This window comes from Passer montanus, unplaced genomic scaffold, assembly GCF_014805655.1.
Source record: "Passer montanus isolate IOZ18808 unplaced genomic scaffold, ASM1480565v1 scaffold39, whole genome shotgun sequence".
NCBI classification, from domain to species: Eukaryota; Metazoa; Chordata; class Aves; order Passeriformes; family Passeridae; genus Passer; species Passer montanus.
Window position 1 is genome coordinate 5689658 of NW_024368707.1, and position 22706 is coordinate 5712363.

A 22706-nucleotide genomic window follows, 5' to 3' on the forward strand; every position below is an offset into this window, starting at 1 on the left:
ACCAAAGCTGAGGACAAGAACCTGAGAGTTTGGAGTGTTAAAGATTTTCCATATTCTTTTGTAACAGGTTTAATCTTCAGAATAATTTCTGAGGCTGCACTAATTTGGGCCAAACCCTCAGTTATAGAGACATCTTTTTCTGCCCTAACTCTGTACTGTATAACTTGGCTTTCCTTCCAAAATGGTTTTGTTCTTTCGGGATCCCAATAAATATAAATATTTTACTTGAAAGGTGTAATTTACTTGGATGTTCAGTGGATTTCAACAAAATTTTAAAAAATATTTTACAAATGGCAGAATTTTGCAGTCACAAAAACCTCCTAATTGGAATTAGTCTAAATACTCACATTTGGAAAATGGCTGCAAAATAGAAAGAGCACTTTTGAGTCAATCCTAGAGTTCAAAAATTGTACTGAGCTATGATCCTGAAAAGATGTACATCACTGTTCTTTTAAAACAGAGTTCTATCTCAAATACAGGACCCAATCAAAACTTCCAAATGGGAAGTCTGACTCTAGATTGCCGAAATACTGAAAATACAATGCAGATCCTAAATATGTAGGCAAGGATGCAAATAGCTCTTTAAAAATATTTGTCTTTGCGTTCTTAGATCTTAAAAATAGTACTGAAAACTCTAGTCATAGCTAAATATCAGAGAAGCTTACTGTGATTGGAACTGATAGGAATTCAAACTTTATAATAAAGAGTCTTTCTGAAATCAATAATTAAAAAAGGATAATTGGTAAAAATAAAGTTTTTTCAGATAAGGAAGAACATTTGTTCACCAGAATACAGAAATTTCAAATATAATAGGAGATTAGTAATGCTGCATGTTCAACTATAAAATACTACAATCCGTGATTACTTCTATTTTTGTGGCATGAGAGGTAAAACCACCTCCAGGGTGTATAAGTCTGTTCCCAGCTTAGATATAAGAATAAAAAAAACTTTATATTTGAGTAATCCTGATACTTAAGAAAGTTAAACTCCAAAACACAAAGCAAACCAAACCAGATACAGAATTGGGGTCTTTGATAAATGCCTACATTAACATCAAAACTGAGTTACTTTTGTACAGCTTACTGAAGTAGCATATACTTCTGGGTTTTTTCAGCCTAGAAACTAATAATTAGACATTCTTTAAACAACTTCCCTTATCAGCAGTAATTAATATACGAGACAAGTAAGATCTCTTTTAAGGAAGTGGTTATTTGCTGAAAAACATACATTTGGTTGTTCCCAAACTGCTTGTGAATATCAGTTCAAGTGTTTCCAGCTGTAATGGAGGAGTTGGAGTGATACAGCTGTGGAATCATCAGCTGCCTTTTATTCAACAGGTCTGTAATTAAGGAGTCCCTTTGGTTGACGTTCTTCCATAGGGACTGCTGAATGCTTCAGCAGTCATAGTTCTTGAGCTACATAATTTCAAGGAAGAGGAAAACAGCTTAAAAAGTTAAAATTCATTCAGTGCAAAGTGCTTCCTCTCCAATCCCAACCACTTACTAAAAAAAGAGTCAATCCTAGAGTTCAAGGTTTTATTTTGTTAAATAATATAAACCATTATTATTATTATACTAAAAAAAAGCATTTTGTGTCCATTTTTAGGAAAGCAGCCCCACACAAAAAAAAATTATTACAGTTCATTTTTATGTGTATTTTTATGTGTCTTGGGGGTTTTTATGTGTCTTGTTATTTTCACTTTTGTTCTTATGTTAGTGTTCTCCCTCATCTGATTCTTCCTCATAAGAATTGGCCAAGTCATGTTGGTCATAACCTCCAGGTTAAGGTAACTTAAAATACTGAGGCAGTCTTCAAGGATGTGTTGTATCATGCTCAGTTTATTTATTCCCCAAAGTATTTCTGCAAAAATTAGAATTAAAAGCATAGTATTGTAAATAAAGATTAAGAAAGGGTGAGTGGTTCAGCTGCTCATTTTGAGAACATCTTCTCTGGCGTCTTTGTTTTTAAATTGATATTAAGGGTTTTTACCTCATAGACTCGATTCAGTTTATTGGTTTATTGGATCTTTTCCCCTGGACATATTCCATTTCTTTCTCCTGGAGCTGTTCTGTTGAGGCTGAGTGTTTTGAAAGCATATTATGTGTCTTTTTTTTTTTTCACTTTACAGTTCAGCTGCCCTGCATATTAAGGTTATCTTTCAGTATACCACTTCAGCAATACATACCAGTTGTATAATAACATATACTTTGCAGTCTACTTTCTTGCAATAAAACCATTTAAAATATTACTGAGTGAAAAACATAACTACAAATTCATATGAACAAAATTCACCTCTGTATTCGAAATACTGTATCTTTTTAAATACTTCTCTTGAAATGTGTTGAAAATGCTACAACATACAGAAAAACATAAGCAGGAAACATTGATGCTGTTCTCCTGCAGTTCAGTCACTTTGCTCCTTTGCTCTGTTTCAGACGGTTCGCCATGGCTTTCCTTACCTACCCACTGCCTTAGCTTTTGACCCAGTTCAGAAAATTCTGGCAATTGGAACAAGAACAGGAGCCATACGAATGTATCCTTTCTCATGCAGAATTTGCACCGTTTCTGTGTATTTGTAATGCAGGGATGGGAATTACCTTCCTCAAGCACTCAGGTAAGGCTGCAGTTGTTATGTTCTACTTATTTTGCTTTATGAGACAGACTGGAAAAAAATGTGCTGTTGAGGAATCAACCGGGTCCCTAAAGGGTTCAAAGAACATTTTCTGATTGCATTTTTAGCATATGGTTTCGGCATATATTGGTTAAGATAAAACAAAATTGATCTTTTTCAGCATGAAAAGTAAAAGTGGACAGCAAAGTGGTAATGAGCAAGTTGTGAATGTTGTGCTAGCAATAAATAAATTCATTGCTGCAATGCAGTTAGCCAATGTTAGATTGCAGTTAGATGGCTGTGTATGAAATAATTTAGACACTTTCAAGTGAATGGTGGGAAATAAGCGATTTCAGGACAGAATTCATCTTTTCCCAGAGGAGAAGGTGAAGCACTATAAAAGTGCCTATTTCTTTTTGTTAATTATAAAGGTACTTCAGTGCCAGTAATTTATATGTTGTTTTTAATACAGTAGGATTGTGAAGTTAGAAGTCTATACAGAATAAATTTAATTACAAGGTAATTAAGATTTGAAGACTTAAATTGAAGAAAAAATTAAGAATATTTAAATGTGCTGTATTTCAAAATGTTTCTCTACATAATTTTCTTAGTTTGGCGTAGTTCCAATGTTTTCCAGTTCAATGAAAATGCATATAAAGCAAGGAAAAAAAGAGAAAGACAAGAAGGTCTAAAAGTTACAGAATACGGAGCTAATAAACCAATGTTTTTTACAAACATTTTGTAGCCAAATAAATTATGGGTTTAAAGTAGGGGACAATGAAACAGCAATATAATATTTTCTGGTTCTTTTGCTATCCCTGTTCCCAAGGTAACTGTAAATATAATGAACCCAAGGCAGGTTACAAAGTAAAGAAAAATCTCCTTGTGGAAAGCAAGCCTGTGCCTCATGTAACGTTACTAAAACTTTGGTTCTTCCATTTCTGGGTACTCTTGGTCTGAACAGTTGTATTTTCATAAGCCTCAATTTCTATCTGATCCAGAATTTCTTGCAAGACTCAACTAAACTTTAAGTTACGTGACAAGCTTTGCTTTGATAGTTCTACTCTTTATTTCTTACCTATGTGAAGTAGATTGAATATATTATGTTCAAATGCAAAGAAGAAAGTGTCATGAGTTTGTGTACTTCTGGGAAGTGCAAGTCTAGTAGTCATGGTTTCTTCTTCTTTTTAGAGGTGTGCAAGGTTAAAAATCTGGGGCTTTGTCCCTGGAAGCTTCACTGATATCTTCAGAGTGAGGGTATTGGGAATTTCATGGTAGAAGTAGGAAGAGGACCTTGCAGAATATTGACTCCTGAGCCCACCTCTTCTTTCCATCTCAGCAATTTTCTAGGCAGTGCTGCCACTGGGTAGGCATCCTCTATCTCAACAAATCCCTCCTTTGAGGAAAATTCAGGTGCAGAGCCTGAATTAATGCAGGTTTATGTAGAATTAATTTAAACCTGCATGCCTCCTGCCACAGGAATGGAACATGAAGTGGAAAAATAGCTATATCCCTAAGCTTATATAAAATTCTCTATAGGTTTTCTGTAAAAATAGATTATAAAGAGTTAGCAGAAGGGAAAAGAATGTTTTTCAAAGTGTCCTTCCTTTTAACATTTCTTCTCCTCTTTGCTAGCGAACTCCTGCCTCACTCATGGAAAAAATTTCTACCAGTTCTAGTTTCTTAATCAAGCAAGAGCAGCAGGATTACCAGGGAATTTGATTTTTTTTTTTTTTGGAAGATATGTCATAACATAAATGCTTCTCAGCTTAGTCACAGAGAGCCTGGTTTGCTTAATTGAGCCCTGAGTTAATGGAAACTGTGCTTTGAAGGCAGAGGATGCCATAAAAAGAATTACTTTTTTATTCATTTTAACCGAGGTTTCTCCACTTGGCTGTAAGTTTTGCAGAACATATTACATAAAATACCTACTTGTGGACTAACAAATTTGAAACAGGCCCTAATGCTACCCCCAGAACACCACTCATTTAAGCCAGTCTTGTTGCAGATGTTTGTAGTTGTTGAAATCAGGCAATAAAATTCAAGCTAAGATGTAACAGATTAAGTATTACATCTGAAAGCACAATTCATAATGTGGGGTGTTATTTTAGCAAACTAAGGAACATACAGGGTTTAGTGGCTCTAAGCTTTCCACAGTATCCTGTAAAAATACTTTTTAACAGAACTGCACAATTTCATTCTACCATGAGTATGTCACGTAAGAAAAAGGGAGTTCTTTATATACATCCATTGTGTTTGGCTAGTGTTTCTAAACGGTGTTTCTAAACAGTATTGTTGATGGAGTGAAAGGATTTGGCTGCCATCAGAGAAATTCATCCAATTATTTATTTGTTTGTTTACTGGGGGTGCCAAATGTACCTGGTTTGTATTGGACTCTTCTTTAGGGAACACAGAAGGATGGGAAGACTGAATTTATGTTTAATATTCATGTAATGATGTAGAACAAGTTTTACTGTGATGAGTCCAAGTCACATGACGGTATTGTTGCTTCCTTGACTTTCTAAAAGGTTCACAAGGTATTGGTATTTCTACTGGTCACAAGTTAACAGGTCTCAAAAGACAAGCTGTTTCTAAAGAAAAGGAAGCATGTCCTTCTGTGTTGTGAATTAATGTCTAACATCAGGTCTTCAGGTAATCATTTCAAGTGATCCAGCAGCAGTACTGAAGTTGACTATGTTAAATTGTCCTGAAATAGAGCATATTATTCATAAGCTGCCATTAGAATGCAGAGATAAATGGAAGTTCATTTTGGTATGGCAGTCAATTTGTTTTCTCCTAGATTCCTTTTCAAGGTGTTCAGATGAAACTGCTCTCTCTAGCTTCTGTAGCACTGGGAATTGTTGCTGCTACACTCTACTGATCCTAGCAGTCTCTGTGGGTTTCCCAAGGAAGTTCAAACAACTGCAGGCATCACCTACAGTGATGGCTGCTGGGTACTGGATCCTCATAGATGCAGCTCACAGAATCAGACTGCACTGCAAACCATTGATGGAAGAGTATCCCTACTACCAACACAAGCTAGCAAAGTCTGCAAATACAGGGCCAAAACCCCACTCCTGAAACAGTTGCTCTGACATGTGGTCATTCTTTATCTTAGTCCTAAAGATAGCAAATTTCATTTCTCCTTTGAGGTGTTTTCTTCCTGTCAGAAGTCTGTTTCCAGCTCTCATACTTGTGATCATTGTTCAGATCATTGCTTGATGCCACTCTAAGTGGAATATCCTTGCTTCAGGAGAACACATTCAATTGAAGCTGGGCTATGAAATTTAATTCCTTTTCTGATTGTGTCCATATCCATCTTCTCTAGTCCCAGTGAAGAACCTTCTGACACAATAAAACCAACTGTGCAGTCAGAGAAGGTTCTGTATCACCATACAATGAGGTGAGAAATTAAGATACTTGGTCAGACTTAAGTCTCTTCTTGATTTCAGAGAAAAAGGAGAAGTCTGGGGGTTTTTCACATTCTCAGTCTGAATAAATAGATTAAAATCAGTATTGTTAACAGTGATTATTCCAGTAACAGATCTGAAGGAGTGGCATGCTATGCTCGGATTTCATGATGAATATTTCTATATTGTCATTTATTCTGCTGAATTTATTGTTAAAATTCATTCAAAGTCCTTGCTGGAGTCACTGAGTCCTTTCCTTTGGAGTTCTTTTGTTACATCAAAGCTGTGCTTAGCCATTGCAGCTCTCTATTTCAAACATACAGAATACAACATCTAGTGGTTTGGGTTTTTTTAAATCAAATTGCTGACTATTTAGTGGTCAATTGCAGTGAGAAATTCTGAAAGAAACTTTTCTCTAGCTATTACCATCTTTGATTATCATGAAATGAGAGGAAGTTTGTCTTAAATCCAGTGCAAAGAAAACAACCTACTGGGTCCAGAATGGCCTCCACACCACTGAAAAATTCACCATCAAACAGGCTTAAATTAGTAATATGTTTTTGTATGTGTTACAGTGTGGTCTAGTGCTGTTATTGATACATATTCTTTAGACTTACAGGCTCCATATTGCCATGGATGCAGGTTGTGGGCCATGCAGGTCTTTACTTTCACTGTTAGTTGCTTAAGGAAAGCTGTAAGGCATCTGCCAGCCATGCAAGGCTTTTCCAAGTAGGAATAGCTCTTTGTTAGCCATGTTATCAGAAAATACAGTGGCCATTTTTTACCTAGGCAAAAACCCCATTATTCTGACTCACTAACACATGCCAATGGAAGCATTGCTCTATCCCCACCTTAGCTTAGCTGCACAGTTCTGATCCTTCCTTTGCTCCAGTTCTGCTGCTTGTCAGATCTATTACTGTGAGCCATCCAATGCACTAACCTGGCAAAATACCAGTTTTTCTGCTGTGCTACTGCCAGATTAGCAAACTGATTTATCTGGTGCTTACTTCCAGTGCTAGTCAGAATGGTGCATAAAGTGGAAGGAGTGCAGTTGGGACTGGATAGAGAAGGAAATGGGGGAGTAACAAAATTTTGGCACTAAGTAGCAAGTTATTAAATTGACTTGTCTTAGTGTATGAAATTGCAAGTGATAAATTCAGGTATGGCAGATTGTGGCTGTCTATGAAATTTGCTGCAAAATATAGAAATAGTCTTTCAGTTTTGAATGGTATAGAAGATATCATCTCACTTATGTTTAAAAACATCTTCTTGTAAAGCCATTTGGAAATCACAAAAAATTCTACAGGTTCTGCTTAAGGGAGATTCTGCTTTAGGATCATATTTGAAACAACTTTTTCTGGCCTGTTTTATGTACTTCTTCCAATGCTTTAATAGGAAGAGTGATTTTTGAATATCAAATAAGGTACAGCAACACTTATTTTGACAGGTGTGTTTTGTGGAGAAACAAACATGGCTTCAAAAAGGCCAGTGGCATCCTGGCCTGTGTCATCAATAGTGTGGCCAGCAGGACCAGGACACTGAGTGCCCCTGGAAATGGGGGAGTAACAAAATTTTGGCACTAAGTAGCAAGTTATTAAATTGGCTTGTCTTAGTGTATGAAATTGCAAGTGATAAATTCAGGTATGGCAGATTGTGGCTGTCTATGAAATTTGCTGCAAAATATAGAAATAGTCTTTCAGTTTTGAATGGTGTAGAAGATATCATCTCTCTTACTTATGTTTAAAAACATCTTCTTGTAAAGCCATTTGGAAATCACAAAAAATTCTACAGGTTCTGCTTAAGGGAGATTCTGCTTTAGGATCATATTTGAAACAACTTTTTCTGGCCTGTTTTATGTACTTCTTCCAATGCTTTAATAGGAAGAGTGATTTTTGAATATCAAATAAGGTACAGCAACACTTATTTTGACAGGTGTGTTTTGTGGAGAAACAAACATGGCTTCAAAAAGGGCAATGGCATCCTGGCCTGTGTCAGCAATAGTGTGGCCAGCAGGACCAGGACACTGAGTGTCCCTTGGTACTCAGCACTGGTGAGGCCAGACCTCAAATCCTGTGTCCAATCTTCGTAAAAGAAAGATATTGAGGTGCTGGAGTGTGTCCAGAGGAGGGAAACAGAGCTGGGGAAGGGTCTGGAGCACAAGGCCTATGAGGAACTGCTCAGGGAGCTGGGGATGTTTAGCCTTGTGAAAAGGAGGTTTGTGGGGAGGACCTTATCACTCTCTCAGGTACTTGAAAGGACAAAAGAAAATGGCCTTAGATTGTGCAGGGGAAGTTTAGATTGGATCTTAGGAAAAATTGCTTCACTGAAAGGGTTGTCAAACCCTGGAACAGGCTGCTCTGGGAAGTGGTGGAGTCACCATCCCTGGAAGTGTTCAAAAGTCATGCAGAGGTGGTGCTGCGGGACACAGTTTAGTGGTGGACTATTTAGTGCTGGGTTAGTGGTTAGGCTCAGTGGTCTTGGAAGTCTTTTCCAAGCTAAATGATTTTATAAGATCATCTTGTTTCTTTCTGTGAAACAGCCAGTAAACATATCTTCAATTCCAGAGTTAGTGTGCCAAGTAAAGGGGAAGGTGAAATCTAAACCCAAGATAGCTCTGTTGAACGTCATGGATCCTCAGCAGCTGATGCACGCAGAGAGACTGTATTCCTGGGAGGTAAAACTGAGACTGTTTGTGCGCTCTAGAAAAAAAGAAAATGTGGCAAAGAAAATAAATAGTGCTAATTAAATCATTGCTGGCAGAGTTCTGAGTAGGCAAGGAATTTTACAGTAGCTAAAGGAAATGTGGTAAAGAATGTTTGACATCAGGTTGGATGTACTTTAAAAGAAAAGAGGAGAATGTAACTTGGGGTTTTGGTCTGTGAGAAGGGTGGCATAAAAGCTAAATATAAATTGTGACAGATTTACTCTCCCTGGAACTGCTGTCTTTTAATCTAAACAAGGTTTCAGTAGTTCTTTATCCTCAAAATAAGCCGACTGTGTTCTTTGTTGTTTACTCTGTGTGATTTATTGGGCAGATGGATTGGGGGTAGCACAGACAAGATCATAAACCCAAAGTTCTGTTGTTTGACTTGGAGGAATCATTGATACATTTCATCTTTTATCTCATTGTACAATGCATTTGAGATTTTTCTAGAGAACTTGAGCTATTCAGAAATACAGACTTCACTGAGAGTCAGTACTCCTAACACAAGTTCTTTTAAAAATTCCCTGGAAATCAATATACAAATGTCTATATTTGCGTGTACAGATAGCTAAATAGGTTATTACAGAAATAAATTTATTGTCAATCTACAGGAATAAAAATTATTGTAAAAAATACCAAAATAATCAAATTTACCTGTATTACTAAGTCCACCAGATTCAGAGTCTGGATATTTTTTTCCCTATGCTAAGGCTACTGTGCATCTGGTTTATGTGTGCATTCACATATATATATATGTGTGTGTGTATATATATATGTATATATTAGGTTTCTGCATACATTCATAAATGTGAGTCCATTTTTTCCCAAGCCTCTTTCATGCTTTTTAAGTAAGCAGACTGAATATGTTAAATGTACTGGACTTCCCTCACTTTCAGTTGATGTTTATCCAGGAGATAAAAATGGAATCTGACATCTGCAAACAAATCTACTGAGAAAATGTAGATTTTCATATATTTGGAGATGCATGCAAAACTGGCATACAGGTGGATGGCTCTGGCAGCATTTTAAGTGGAGCTGATGACTGTATTTATGAATACTATCTGAAAAAAAATGCTTTCTGGATGTCTGTTACAAGGGGTTTTTTCAGTATACTAAAAAAACCCCTCAGCTTACTCTGATAGTGAAATTATGACTATTGGTGATAGTCAACTATTTCAAATAAGTGATGTGTCTTAATTAGACCTTGTGTCAGCTTTAGAGCTTTCCCTACCTTCTTTGTTCCAAACTTTGTCATCAACAGAAGTGTTGATGTGCATAGGAAATAAAGCACATCAATTTGCCCTCCTTTCCAGTCTGCTAACTATCTTTTTTAGACAAACATCCATGACCTAAATTTGGCAGACACCCTTGCAACACAGAAATGTGTAGTCATACTACACACTCAGTTATTTTGACTCTTTTCTTCTTTTGCTGTTATCTGGCAGATACTCTTGATGGTAGAGGGAATTGATACTTCTCCAAATAACTTAGGAAAGTTGTTAATATCTAGTAAAAGACCATGGACACATACAGTGGGAGCATTTTAGTATTGTGGAAGGAGACCTATTTTTGTCTAGCTACAGGCACTCATTAAATTTAAATCCTTGATAACTTCTTGATGTTAGGTGCCTTTCTTGCACGTATGTTGTTAATGGAGGGAAAGCAGGGATGAAGGGGAACTGTGGAGGGTTGAATGGCCATTATGTGGTAGAAAGCCTGCAATGACTGAATAATTGTCTCTGCATTGGGAATACCTAAGGAGAAGATTCTGAAACCAAAGAGTTCTCCCATGAGGATCTTCCACAGCAAGGAAGATGAATCATGTGAGGAAGTGGGACAGACACAGTCACACACTATTTCAGCCTAAACCTCAAGGAAAGGTGTGGGATAAAAGCACAGTTTTTCCTGAGATTCAAGCACAGCAAGGAAGATGAATCATGTGATGAGTGGTTCAGCAGGAAGTGGGACAGACACAGTCACACACTATTTCAGCCTAAACCTCAAGGAAAGGTGTGGGATAAAAGCACAGTTTTTCCTGAGATTCAAGAAATGGGGAGATGAACAAAACAGAGACTATGATCTCATTTAGGAGAGGGGGAGGGAAAGGTTTTCTTGAAGTTCTCTTTCCTCATCCATGGTCAGCCCTCTTTCCCTAACTGACCTCGTTTCACTCCAGTTCTTACTGTTCTTAGATTTCTATTCCTCATCCCTGACCTGTCTTAATGGCATTAAGCAAGCAATATTTTTTCAGTCTCCGTCTTGCACCTGACCTGTGCAAAGCAGTCTCTGAATTACATCTTTTTCTAAGGAAACTGTTCAAGTCAAGAACCAAGATGTTTCCCAGGTGCTTCAGATGCCACATTCAAAGCCACACTTGGGTACAAAGGAAGAATTAAAAAAGAGCATCATGGGAGAGGCCAAGTTTGTCCAAAAGAGATTGTGGATCAAGAGCTATCAGAAAATGAATAGCTGAAGTAGCCAAGTCTTAAAGTGCATTAAAGAATGTAAACGTGGCATCAATCTCTTTGTCCAGATAGAGCACAGGGAGGGGAAGTGACCCAGAAATTTTTAATCTGCTCCTCTTTAGTGCTGTTATGGAAATATACTGGTGTTTTATCCACACTGTTTTAGTCTTGTACTCACACATCACTCTGCAGGCCTCAATGAAGAAAATCATCTTCATTTCAGCCAGACACAGCACACTTCTCAAAGATTCTGCAGTACTGTTTGAACAGTTGTGGTTTTCAGACAATGATGTGTGGAAATCCAGCGATCTTAATATGCTTTAATTGTAAAACTGATAATTTGAGCAGAAAAAAGATAATTACTGACAATAACTATGCTTTCTAGTAATCAGTTTTTGGGACTTTTTCATTTTATTGAATAAATAGTAGCATATATTTATATGGTATAAAATAGACATACCATATATAGTATATTTATATGTTGATATTGAACATGAACCCTAAAAAATGCACACAGATAGCATAAGAAAGAAATATTGGAATATGGGTTTTTAGTACTGTAGTTGATTTCTGGTTGGGTTTTTTCTGTGATTGCTCCAACAAAGCCCCAGTCACTGAATACACTACATTTCAAGCAGCTACAAGAAGTGCATTTTAAATGCTGTAACTTTTAGAAGAGTTTGACTCTGTTTTGTTATTTAGCTGTATTTTCTGCAATGCAGAATTGATAGCTCTGTGACATATATTTACGTATTTCAGTTGTTTCAATAAATAAATAAGGATTGACTGAATGATGTGGTCTGATCTGACACACTGATTTCAAAAGCACCATTCTTTTATTATGAGATGAATCAATATGAGATGTGTGGCAGAAGAATACATTTGAGTACATTCATGCAGTAGGCAAGCACATGAATGACTTTAGTCAACATTCTTTTGGAAACCTAGGATCAGAACATATCAACTTAGGCTTTTAAAATATTTATCTTGGTATTTTTTCTGAAATACTTGCAATACATAGGTTCACATTTGCAAATGATTTCTCCATTTCAGGTGTGGATAGATTTGTGCCCCAGTTCCATTCAGATTATAACAACAAGGCTTTCTTTTTCCCAGTAGTTTTATTAAACTTAATTTGTAGATTTTGAGAAATTCCTCTTTAAGTTAAATGCTTAGAACTAAGGGGAGGCTAATATAATGCATCAATACTTTATCTGTTGAAGAACTGGATTTAAAATTTGTGATTTGGTTAGGGGAATTGTCTTATATTCCTTCTGCAAACATCCTACAGTCTATTTAGTAGATGACTTGCATAGTTTTAATACTAATATATTTTATCTAACTGGCAAAATTAATGAGAGGGGCATAATTTTGAAACCCAAGAATACAGTCTCTTATATATAAAAATGAAGTTAAAAGTTAATTTTGTCTCATGACAGAACACTGAAATGATTGATCAATCTTCTCCAGCAACCTCTAACAGAGGATTAGGATATGGCAGACTATCTCAGAGCAAGTGTAGCAGGTCAGACTGAATATAAAATGCAGTAGTGGGTGCTACTTCTGAGGGTTTGTGCTCATCCACTGACTTGTACTGTGGATATACAGAATTGAGATATGGGACTGTCAGTTCAGTTTCCATAGCAGAATGTTTAAACCTACACATCCTGTTACACACAACATTTTTCCTACCAGACCATATATACCTGTGAGGTATTTTTCACCTTAAAGTGTTGCACTTTATAGGAAAAGCAAGTGCAATCTGCTGTTTATAGGATAATGATTTAGTCACATAATTTAAAGGGGAAATCTTGCATTCCAGTCTGTGCTCAAGGACAAATTATAAATTTTACTTGGAACAGTGACTAGATGCAATAGTTATAGCATGTGAAGTCCTCATTTTTGTAGATCATGTTATCTTAGCAAGACAGATAGATGGGGGACATCTATTTCATAATAGCTTCATATGTTTGTATCACAGAAGTTGTTCATAAAATATTTGTTTATACTGGAAGATCAAATGGTACCCAGTAGATTTGGTGATTTCAAAGTAGCACTTAAATTCAGAGCTGCCTGTCTGCACCCATTGCTCTTGTCTTTGGTAAATTAATTTATTTTATATAAACTGATCATTAGATAGCATACACAGGTTATATTAGGGGCTGAAACCTAAGACCTTCCCATCCTAGGTGAAAACCTGCTAACCATGATTTCTCCATCTCTCTTAATTGAGTATTCCCTTCTGTCTCAAACTCTCACATCCTGCCCTCCTGAGCTGAAGAAGTCAAGAGTTGCTGTTGGGTGTGGTCAGGACACTGTGCTTATAGCACTTTTATTTTAAGCAGAATAATTGTTCCTTTTTTGTTCCTCATTATTTTGAGACACAAAAAAATGTTGCACTGTTAATGGGGAAACTTTTTCATCTTTGTCAGTACACCTTTTCATTCATACAAAAAGGTGTCTGGTGGATAGAGAGACCTGCAAATTTAGAACTGATCACATGGATTTTTTGAGAGAAAAGTTCTAATCTTCAGCAAGAGCCAAGACTTGCCTTTTCAAGTCCTTTGGCCTTTAACAAAAAGAGCTTTTACTTGATTCCTGCTGTTTGTAGCTGTAAAATAGTGAAGTATCAACCAGTGTCAAGAAGACATTACATTTAATAAATGTAATGCATGGTTTTAAAAGTATTTTAAGATTAAAAATACCACGTTTATATTTTCCAGAACAGACAGAGGAAATCCAGAAATACATTGGCATCCCTGATGAGCTCTGTTAAAAGCATCTGTGAATTACCAAGTGTGCTTTAATTATGCCTCCACAGTGTGTGGTTTGTATAATGTGAATGAATAACCATTCTTGAGCGTGTATTTCTCAATAAAATATTTTTTCTGTAAAAATGGACCTTAAATTAAAGACAGTTTATGTAAATTAACATCATCATCATCTAGACCATAAGTTTTTCAAGCTGTCACCTTCCTCAAGTAGGATGTCCCAGCTAGTAAGAAAACAAAACTAGAAGCCCGAATCTTTTCTGAAACTAGAAGCAAATTCTCCGGTGAAAATCATCCCTAAGAACATCTTCTCCTGTGCTCCTGAATTTTGTAGCTTAGCATCTCTCTAGCATTGCAACTCTCAAATGAAAGGAAATGCTAATGAAAAACGGGTTCATTTTATAGGTTTCCTCAGTTTTAATTGATAGATCACTATTTTGGACTTGAAAGTACAAGAATCACTTCATTAGGCTGACAGTTTTACTACAGCAAAGAAGCTTTCCATTTTTTTAAGCATAAATTAAATCACTGGGAGATCAGTAAATGCAATAAGAAAACAGTGTTGTTTTCATGGCTTCTGAGCAACTTAAAGATAAGATATTTTCCAGTTGTTAAAAAAAAAAGTTTAACTCTTTTAAAAGGAATTTATTTAATGCTACCTGCTGCATATTCCTAGAAGTAGACTAAATCTTCTGCTGTAAGAAGAGACAGAAGAACACTAAGTCCTTACTTGTTTCTTTAGAGGAATGGTTCTTTTCTGACTTGAAATTCATTAATTAGTGGAATTCTGAGCAAGCAGGTAGAATGTTGTACCTTACTTGTCTATTTTAGCTAACCACTGCCAGGGCTTCCCTATTCTAGCTAGGCATAAGCTTTTTTCGGGCTTCACAGAAAAGATACAAAGAGAGATTATATTAAGAGTGAATTCTTTTACCTCTACATTCATATCCTAACCAAAGGAACTCAAACAAAAAGCCCTTAGAAATATGGTACAATTAGGTCTGCATGTTCAGTTCATTTTTCATTAATCCTGTATCAGTTCTGTCCTCACCCTTCTCCAGCTTTGGTATTGTCAGGATTCTTCGCCAACCTTATGCTTTGGGGCCTGACAAGGAGGAGCTGTGTCAGGGTCCTTGTCTACTATGCCATACTGTGAGCTGTGGAGAAAGGAAGAAGTACAGACATTACACTTAGAGGAAATGAGGATGAAAGAATGAAATACTTCTTTTTTGAACTACTGCATTTCTCTGTTTCCTCTCTCATCTCCTGTGAGACTGATGTTATATCATGAGGAGAAAAATGAGAACATTTTGGTGGTTTTGTGAAACAGTCTAGTTGGTTGACTGCTCCCAAAGTACAGCAATCAAAGTGTCTGCTCTGGTTCCCCTGGCATGTTTCAAACTGGCTAGAGAGACTGAAAGTTCTTCTGTTCTCCCAAGAGGAGCGTCAGGTACAGCTAAATTTATTCATCTGGGCAAAGGCCACCAAAGCTGCTGCCACTGAATAGTTAAAAGATTTCTTCTACTTCCCTAATTAGAACAGGATCCTAAATGTAGGCAATTGAAAAATCCAGCAATTTCTAATGTGGTGCAAATTCTAACAGGACAGGTGAAACTTGTGTATGGTGTGGATGGTCAGAAAGAATGTTCACAATCTGTGTGCTGTTATCTTTGCTATCCAGAAACAAAACTTCCACTGGGGCCTAATGGTTGTCTGGCTACTGGTTTGTCTCTAAGCATCACAAGATGAGGCTCCTGCTATCAACCTGAATAAACAGATCTCTGAGTTTGCAAAGATAAGGAACCAGTAGTTAAGTAGGGTTATGTTACCCGTCCTTGCTTCTGATATTTCCCATATTTAGAACGTCACCTGTGTCATCATCAGCTCCTAGTTTTACAAGGTCTGTGCATTGACAAAAAACAGGCAATTGCAGACTCTTACCTTTGGTTTTGGGGCTTCATCTCAGGATAAATATGTTGCACTTCTGGATTCTGATATGATGTTAGCATCAAGATTTTGATTAAGACAGAGTGGAATACAAATCAAGGTTTCACATGCAACTTTAACCCTTCCAGGTGATCATATTTCTGAATTCTTGACTTTAATTTACATTCTTTGGCATTCCTTTATCACTTCAGTGTGATCATATAGTAAATAATTATTCAAGATTTGGGCTGGTTTTGCACTCGTGTTGTAATCACAATTTATTTTCTTGTAAATGTATTGAAATGTATTTTAAAACATCAGTGCTAATACTGAGTTAATAATTACATAAATCAGTTGAATTTCAGAAAATAAGTGTAAAGTATCTCAAAATCTGAATTAGAAATAGCCAAATATATTAAAACCATCGGTTTATTTGCCTTGTAATTAGCAGCTTTACGTTCGTAATTAAAACTATCATCTTGCTTGCTAGGCTTACCTTTAGAATCCAAGTTTCAATTCAGTATTTCTCTTTTTTGCTTTCTCTTCTTCTTCCTTAGTAGAGATTGAAAAGAACTAATACTGTCTATAGTTCCAGCAACGATTATAAGGGGAAGTCTGTCAGTATTCTGTGAGGCTGTGAGTGTCTTTTATGAATGAAGTTAAACCTGATATCAGACAGAAATCAAGTTAAATCTGCCTGTGTTGCTGCTTAAGAAATAGCAAAGCATCTTGAATGAGGGGAAAAGAAGCTCCCCCAAACTAGATAGTTTGAGAATTTCATAGGAAGTATTTTCAAACTGCCTGAAAAACCAGCAGAAGCTTTTGGGAGGAGCAGACTCATGCAAGCATCTTTTATTAAAACAAAACAAAACAAAACAAAAAAAAGGAAAACCAATTTCTCATCAACTGTCTTAAAAGCATCAATGACAAAAAATTAGCAAGTGTTATTTAAGTGAGAATTTTATACTGGCCATGGAAACAGTGCTTTTTTTTTTTTTAGTTGTAGTCAGTTTATGGTTATATAATCATAGTATGTCTGCCCTGGAGCCTTGTTGTCACTGCTCATTGCAGTCATTCTTCAGACATGATTCTGGAAATTTAAGCAGGGTATTTTTATCAACAGAATCTTGTAAAGTTATCTTTTAAAGAGAAATTGAGCTGTGGATCTTCCATGTCAGCTTGAAGCTTGTAAGCATATAGGATCTCTCATGGGGCTTTTTTATTGCAGCAATTCTATCCATCAGCACTGCATGTAGAGCTGGTTGTAGAGATTCACACATCTCTTTCTAGAATTCCTGCTGTTAGTTTAGATTTTCCTGATGTGCATAAGCAACTCAACTGATTTTTTCTTCTAGTGGAAATTATACTGAATTTGTCAATTTTGCACATAGCCATCATTTTGCTCTTTCTTGAAGTTATTCTGGTCTGTTTAAAGGTTCTTGCTAAACCCAATGGTTTTGTCACATATTCAACTCATTAGATCTTTAACAGATTAAAAAATATAGCAAACTTTATCAGATGTATGCTATGATACTGTGACTTTACCATGTGCCATTGCTTTTGGTGACACTATCTTCAAAATATCAAAATCACTACTGAAAGTAGACTCTGCTTCCTTATCTCCTGTTCAATTTTAAATACTCCTCCATTACTGGACAATCCTACTGGAAATTTTTGAAGCCCATTAGAATTCAGGTTTTTCTTGGCAGTTAGTCATACCCTTTTTTTCTATCATAACTGTTAATCAATGGAGATATTTTATCTTGTTTTGTGTCTTCAGTTAGTTTGTTTTCTGTTTAAGGAGACTTTCTGCAGTCTTTTGACAACTGAGGAAGGTTTTTTTTCAATTTCATGACTTTTTCGTGGGCCAAGAAGTACTAAGAGATTAATAGCATATGCAGATTTTGGGAGGAATTATTGTTATTTTTTAGAAAATAATGTTTAGACTAAATTTCTTATTTTTATATTCCTATTTTAATTTTAAGGTGTTTGCAAGATTCCAGTGTAAGACATACTTGTAATTTTCTGGATAATCTCAAGTCTCTTTTAGAAGTATCATCTATGCTGTTTGGGAGTGGGCATTGCTGGCATCCATTCTGCTTCATTCCTATGCTCCTATCGGAGCATGACATAAACAGTGTTTAAACCTACTAGTAGTTTACTTGGGACTTCAGCTGCTGGTTTCTGAACCTACATTTCTGATACCTGCATCTTTAATAATCTTACTTAACAGACACAAGTACACACAAATAAGGAGTGTGCAGCAGCATGAAGGAACCTTTGCCAATATACTCTGTTAAAAGCTGAATCAAAGAAATAATTAATTTTTTTAAATATTCTTGTTTCATTGCTTCCTGTAGCCGTGGGGAACCCAAGAGATTCATCAGGTTTTGTTGTAGTTATTACTGTTTTTTAAGCTTGTCATTTCCAATGTGATCCAAACATATCGCATTTGAGTTTTTTTTATCTTTATCTCTCTTAATACTCTGTACAATAGTATAAATCTAGAGCAACCCTTCTGAGCTGAATGGGGTTATTCCAGATAGATGTTGTACTTTCCACCTCCACATAGCCTGGCAGCACTTTCCCTCAGGTTTTATTCTCCTTATTAAAATAAAGTAAAATAAAATATATGAGTAAGAACATATATTTGCTTATTATGATAATGGGCAAAGAGTTGTACTAAAAACTGGTTTTACATAAAGAAGTTTGAACTGTTAGCCCAGCTACTTTTCTTACAAAGTTTCCATTGTAAAAACTTTCTTCTACCTTTCTCAGGAAAAATCCATTTTGGTTCCATCATATTTAATGAGTTACATAGTCTTTACTTGAAGTGCATTTTGGCTTTGGGGTTTAGTTTTTTAGTTTTACAAGAAAATCCCTCTTATTAGCCGATGCCTATGGATGTAAAACCAAGCAAAGTGCAGGGAATGATGTAGTTCTGATGGGTCTCAATCAGTTTCTTTAAATTCATTTAGTTTTAATACTTCCATTTTACATTTGCATGTTTGAACTGATCTGCAAATACAACAGTTCTAGATCAGTATTTTAAAAGCTATACCCATATGAATTAAAACTACAAAAAGCAACACTACAGAATGGGGAAAAAACAGTATTTGTTAGGGAGACCTTTAATCACCAAGTATCAAAGTTATTAAAATGGATATTGACAGACCTATCCCAGTTTTACTGACGTGAGGAAACTGACACACTAAAATGATTTAACCTAGTCCTTGAGATGCTTGAAGAGCATAGGATTTTCAGGCTGGCACTTCAACCACAAGCTGTTCAATTCAATGGCATTTAGCCTGAAAGTTTGTGTGCATGTTTCTGATGGTGCTCTTACATGTTGTCTTCTAGGTCATAAGGAATTAGAATTTGTTTCCCATACCCTTTTGCATTGTGGTGCTATAATAGCAACCTAATAATGTAATGTATTAAGGATAAGTTTACTACATCCTTATCTTATTTTCCTCATTTTACTTTGCTGTTGCTGTGGTTTGATCAATAGGTTTTAGATTGCCTTTTACAATCATTGAATGGCATATATATCATACATGGAAATTGTTCTCGCAGTCAGGTTTTGAGCACTGTGATGCATACACAGGCATTTGTTTAATGTATTGCCACATACAGAAATGCCATGTAGAATCATGGTATAAATAGATTCAGTGTGCACATTCCCCAAATGTAAGAAGAAGTAAAAATTTTGTCACCTAAATGTGTCTCTCTGAGTGTTATTTTACTTCCTGTCTGAAGTGAGGAAAAATGATACAAAAAAGAAGAGAAAAGAAGATGCTTTTGGCAACTGCATACTTCCAGATTGCATTTGTATTTTATGGGGGGGGAGCTGGGAAAATGCTGTGTAATGCGGCCACCTGTCAGGAAAATTACCACCTGTCCCCAATCTTGATTTTAGTCCTTCATAAAATTAACATAACAGATAAATAGTGATACCCCTATAAGTGAAAACAGTTGATGGATTGATCTATTTATCAGGGTTACAAACTATTTATTACCCAGGTAATAAAAGGCTGAATAAATTCTTCATACTGTGTATCAGAATATCAAAGTCTCAGGCAGACAGAACTGGCTCTTGAAATCTGTGTGTGTGTTAGGTTTTAGGTTCTGTAAGGCTGCATGCTTTGGTATGCTTCTGTTTACATTTCTCTTCCATCTCACTAACACTGCTTTAATTTCAGTCACAGTGGCAAAATGATAATCACTCTTGCTTAGGAGTTCAAATAACCACCTGCTCTATCATCCCTGTTGTAGAATTCTGTTGTTGGTTTCTCTCACAACCTTTCTCACAAAGAGGGGTTGGGAAGCTTCGAGATTTTCCTTTGTCCCTTCTTCCCTGTCTTTTCTCTCTGAAGAATGAGGCAGGGTGAACCATTGAACTGAAGCACTGAGTGCCTACATGAAGATTTCACATTGCCTCTATTGCCATTGCCAGTCCTCAAGCTACTTTGGTGTGAGTTACATCTTAAAGGAAAAACTTTAATAGGAAAGTACTATTCCTTTTCCTTGTCTCCAACTGTGTTTTGTTACTAATTTCAATCACTTGGACAACCTCCCCTGCCACTAAATTGTAAAGCTACGAGATACTTCACATCTTGCACCCAGAAATGCTTTTGTTCTGCTTCAGTCCTGCGTTCTGGAAAACTACCCCTTTTGTTCATCTCTAAGAGCCACTAGGGCTTGCAAAGCTCTGGTCTTCTGTTGCTGTTGTTTGCTGCAGGATATATTGACCATATATACTGATATTTGTAGCTGAACAGAAAGAGCTTACAAGTTTCTTCTCCTGCTTGCAGTTGAAGACTATTCTAGTGACAGCTATAGCAATTGCTAAGAATGGAACACACAAAAAAATACCCCAAAACCCCCAAAAAACCTGAAAAACCCCTAAAAAACCCCCAACCAAACAAAAAATAAACCAACCAAACCAAACCAGTACTGGTTTTAACTTCTCTTAGTGAAATTGGGTCAGTTGAAAGGAGAAGGAGAAAAAATATCATCTGACTTGGACAATTCCCTGAATTCATCAGCAAGTCTCCAGAGATTGTTCAAATACTCTTGCATTTTGAAGAATGGTTTTTTCCAGTCTTTATTAAAGCTTAAAGCTTCTAGGGGTGTCGTACCACCACAGGCTTCACCAGCATGCCTAAAGTGAGTGACTGGATTACAGCTGTGGTAGGAAAGAACTTAGCTGGTGAGCTCACATTGTGCCTGGGAATGTGAATACATGCTGGGAGGTCAGCCCACAATGACCTTTGTGCTGCTGCAGACAGCATTGTTACAATACCAAAGCTTTGTGAGCTCATTGGGAATTACCTTCCTGAACTGTAGTCACGTCTTTGCTGGCTATATGGTTGTCTTTTTGTAACTAGAGGCTGTACTCTTTTCATATTTTATAGTAACTCATAAATGTTTAAGACAGCTTTTGAGCAATTAGTGCTGTTTCTGCTCTAGAAGTTATGAATTTGTTATGTGCAATGATTTTCATAATGTGTCACCTTAATTTATTTCAGTCAGTTTGGCAAAGAAAAGCAGTAAAACTGAAAACATGTAAGACTGCAGTTTTCTAGTTGCATGAATAATGTGCAATATGAATTCTAATCTATTTTTGTGAAAAAAATAACGAATTACTTATTCTACTCTATTCTTAGCCTGGAAATATGCTGACACATCTAATGCAACATAAAAAGTACTTTACACGTGAGTTACCTTGGTTAGCGGCTCACTGGGTCCCCACACTAGTGCTTCCTATTTATGAAGAGACTTTACACTTGAATGCAGTTTGTTTCGTAATGCTTAAAGGAAAATTACTCTTTACAGCTATTAAAATGTGAAAAAATCTGGTGGACTAAAAATCTCTTTTTTTACAAGTAGTTTAGGGGCATTTTCCCCTCAGAGATAAGGCCATTGAGTGTTTCTTATTCATCCTTTGTGTGTGACCTATCAGACTGAAGTGGTTTATGGAGAGGAAAAGCATTCCCAAGATCAAATACTAGGAGCAACACTAGAAGGATTTTGATGCAGTTTTATTTTTAGAAATCCACATCAGAAAGCCATTTAAAGCAATGATTTTTTGACTTGTGACCATGGACAAATGTCACATTTTTTCACATCAAGTTGGAAAATACATCTATGTGTTTATTTGTAATCATTCTTGTCTCAGAATGGGGTCATGTGTGCTTGATATACTTCCTAGAGATTTTGAGGGTTCATGCCTTTATGAATTCTTGAGTTGCAGCTGAGGCTGATTATTTGACCTTCCTTGAGGATGTCTCCTGGCCAGGCTAGGAACAACCTGGGTATCTGGAAATGGTGGAACTGTGCTGTGCCCTTGAACTGGTTAAGGAAGAGCAGTGCTGCAACTCCTGGAACTTTTCACTGCCACTTTTTCTCATTAGATTTCTCAATTTTCTTCTTATCCTTTTTTTTACCACTTTGTTTTGAGGGTTCATGCCTTTATGAATTCTTGGGTTGCAGCTGAGGCTGATTATTTGTCTCCTGGCCAGGCTAGGAACAACCTGGGTATCTGGAAATGGTGGAGCTGTGCTGTGCCCTTGAACTGGTTAAGGAAGAGCAGTGCTGTAACTCCTGGAACTTTTCACTGCCACTTTATCTCATTAGATTTCTCAATTTTCTTCTTCTTATTTTTTTTTTTACCGCTTTGTTTTGAGGGGAAGGTTAGGAATGGTGTCTCTCTACTAGCTCTACAGGTAAAGCCATAAAAAATTAAAAAAAAAATGGAATTGTTTGACTTTAGTAGATTTCTAAGTAGGCAGATCAACTTTTTTTGTCCTGTAATTG

At 36.4% G+C, this 22706-nt stretch overlaps 1 protein-coding gene across 9 annotated transcripts in view; it reads left to right on the forward strand.

Annotated features, from left to right (window-relative positions):
• Nucleotides 1-22706, forward strand: part of STXBP5L (syntaxin binding protein 5 like) — a 189269-nt gene that overhangs the window by 14926 nt on the left and 151637 nt on the right. For all 9 annotated transcript variants that reach the window (XM_039717752.1, XM_039717751.1, XM_039717758.1 and 6 more), the window contains exon 2: nucleotides 2436-2533. In XM_039717752.1, the coding sequence (XP_039573686.1) occupies nucleotides 2436-2533 (98 nt within the window). The remainder of the gene's footprint in view (nucleotides 1-2435; nucleotides 2534-22706) is intronic.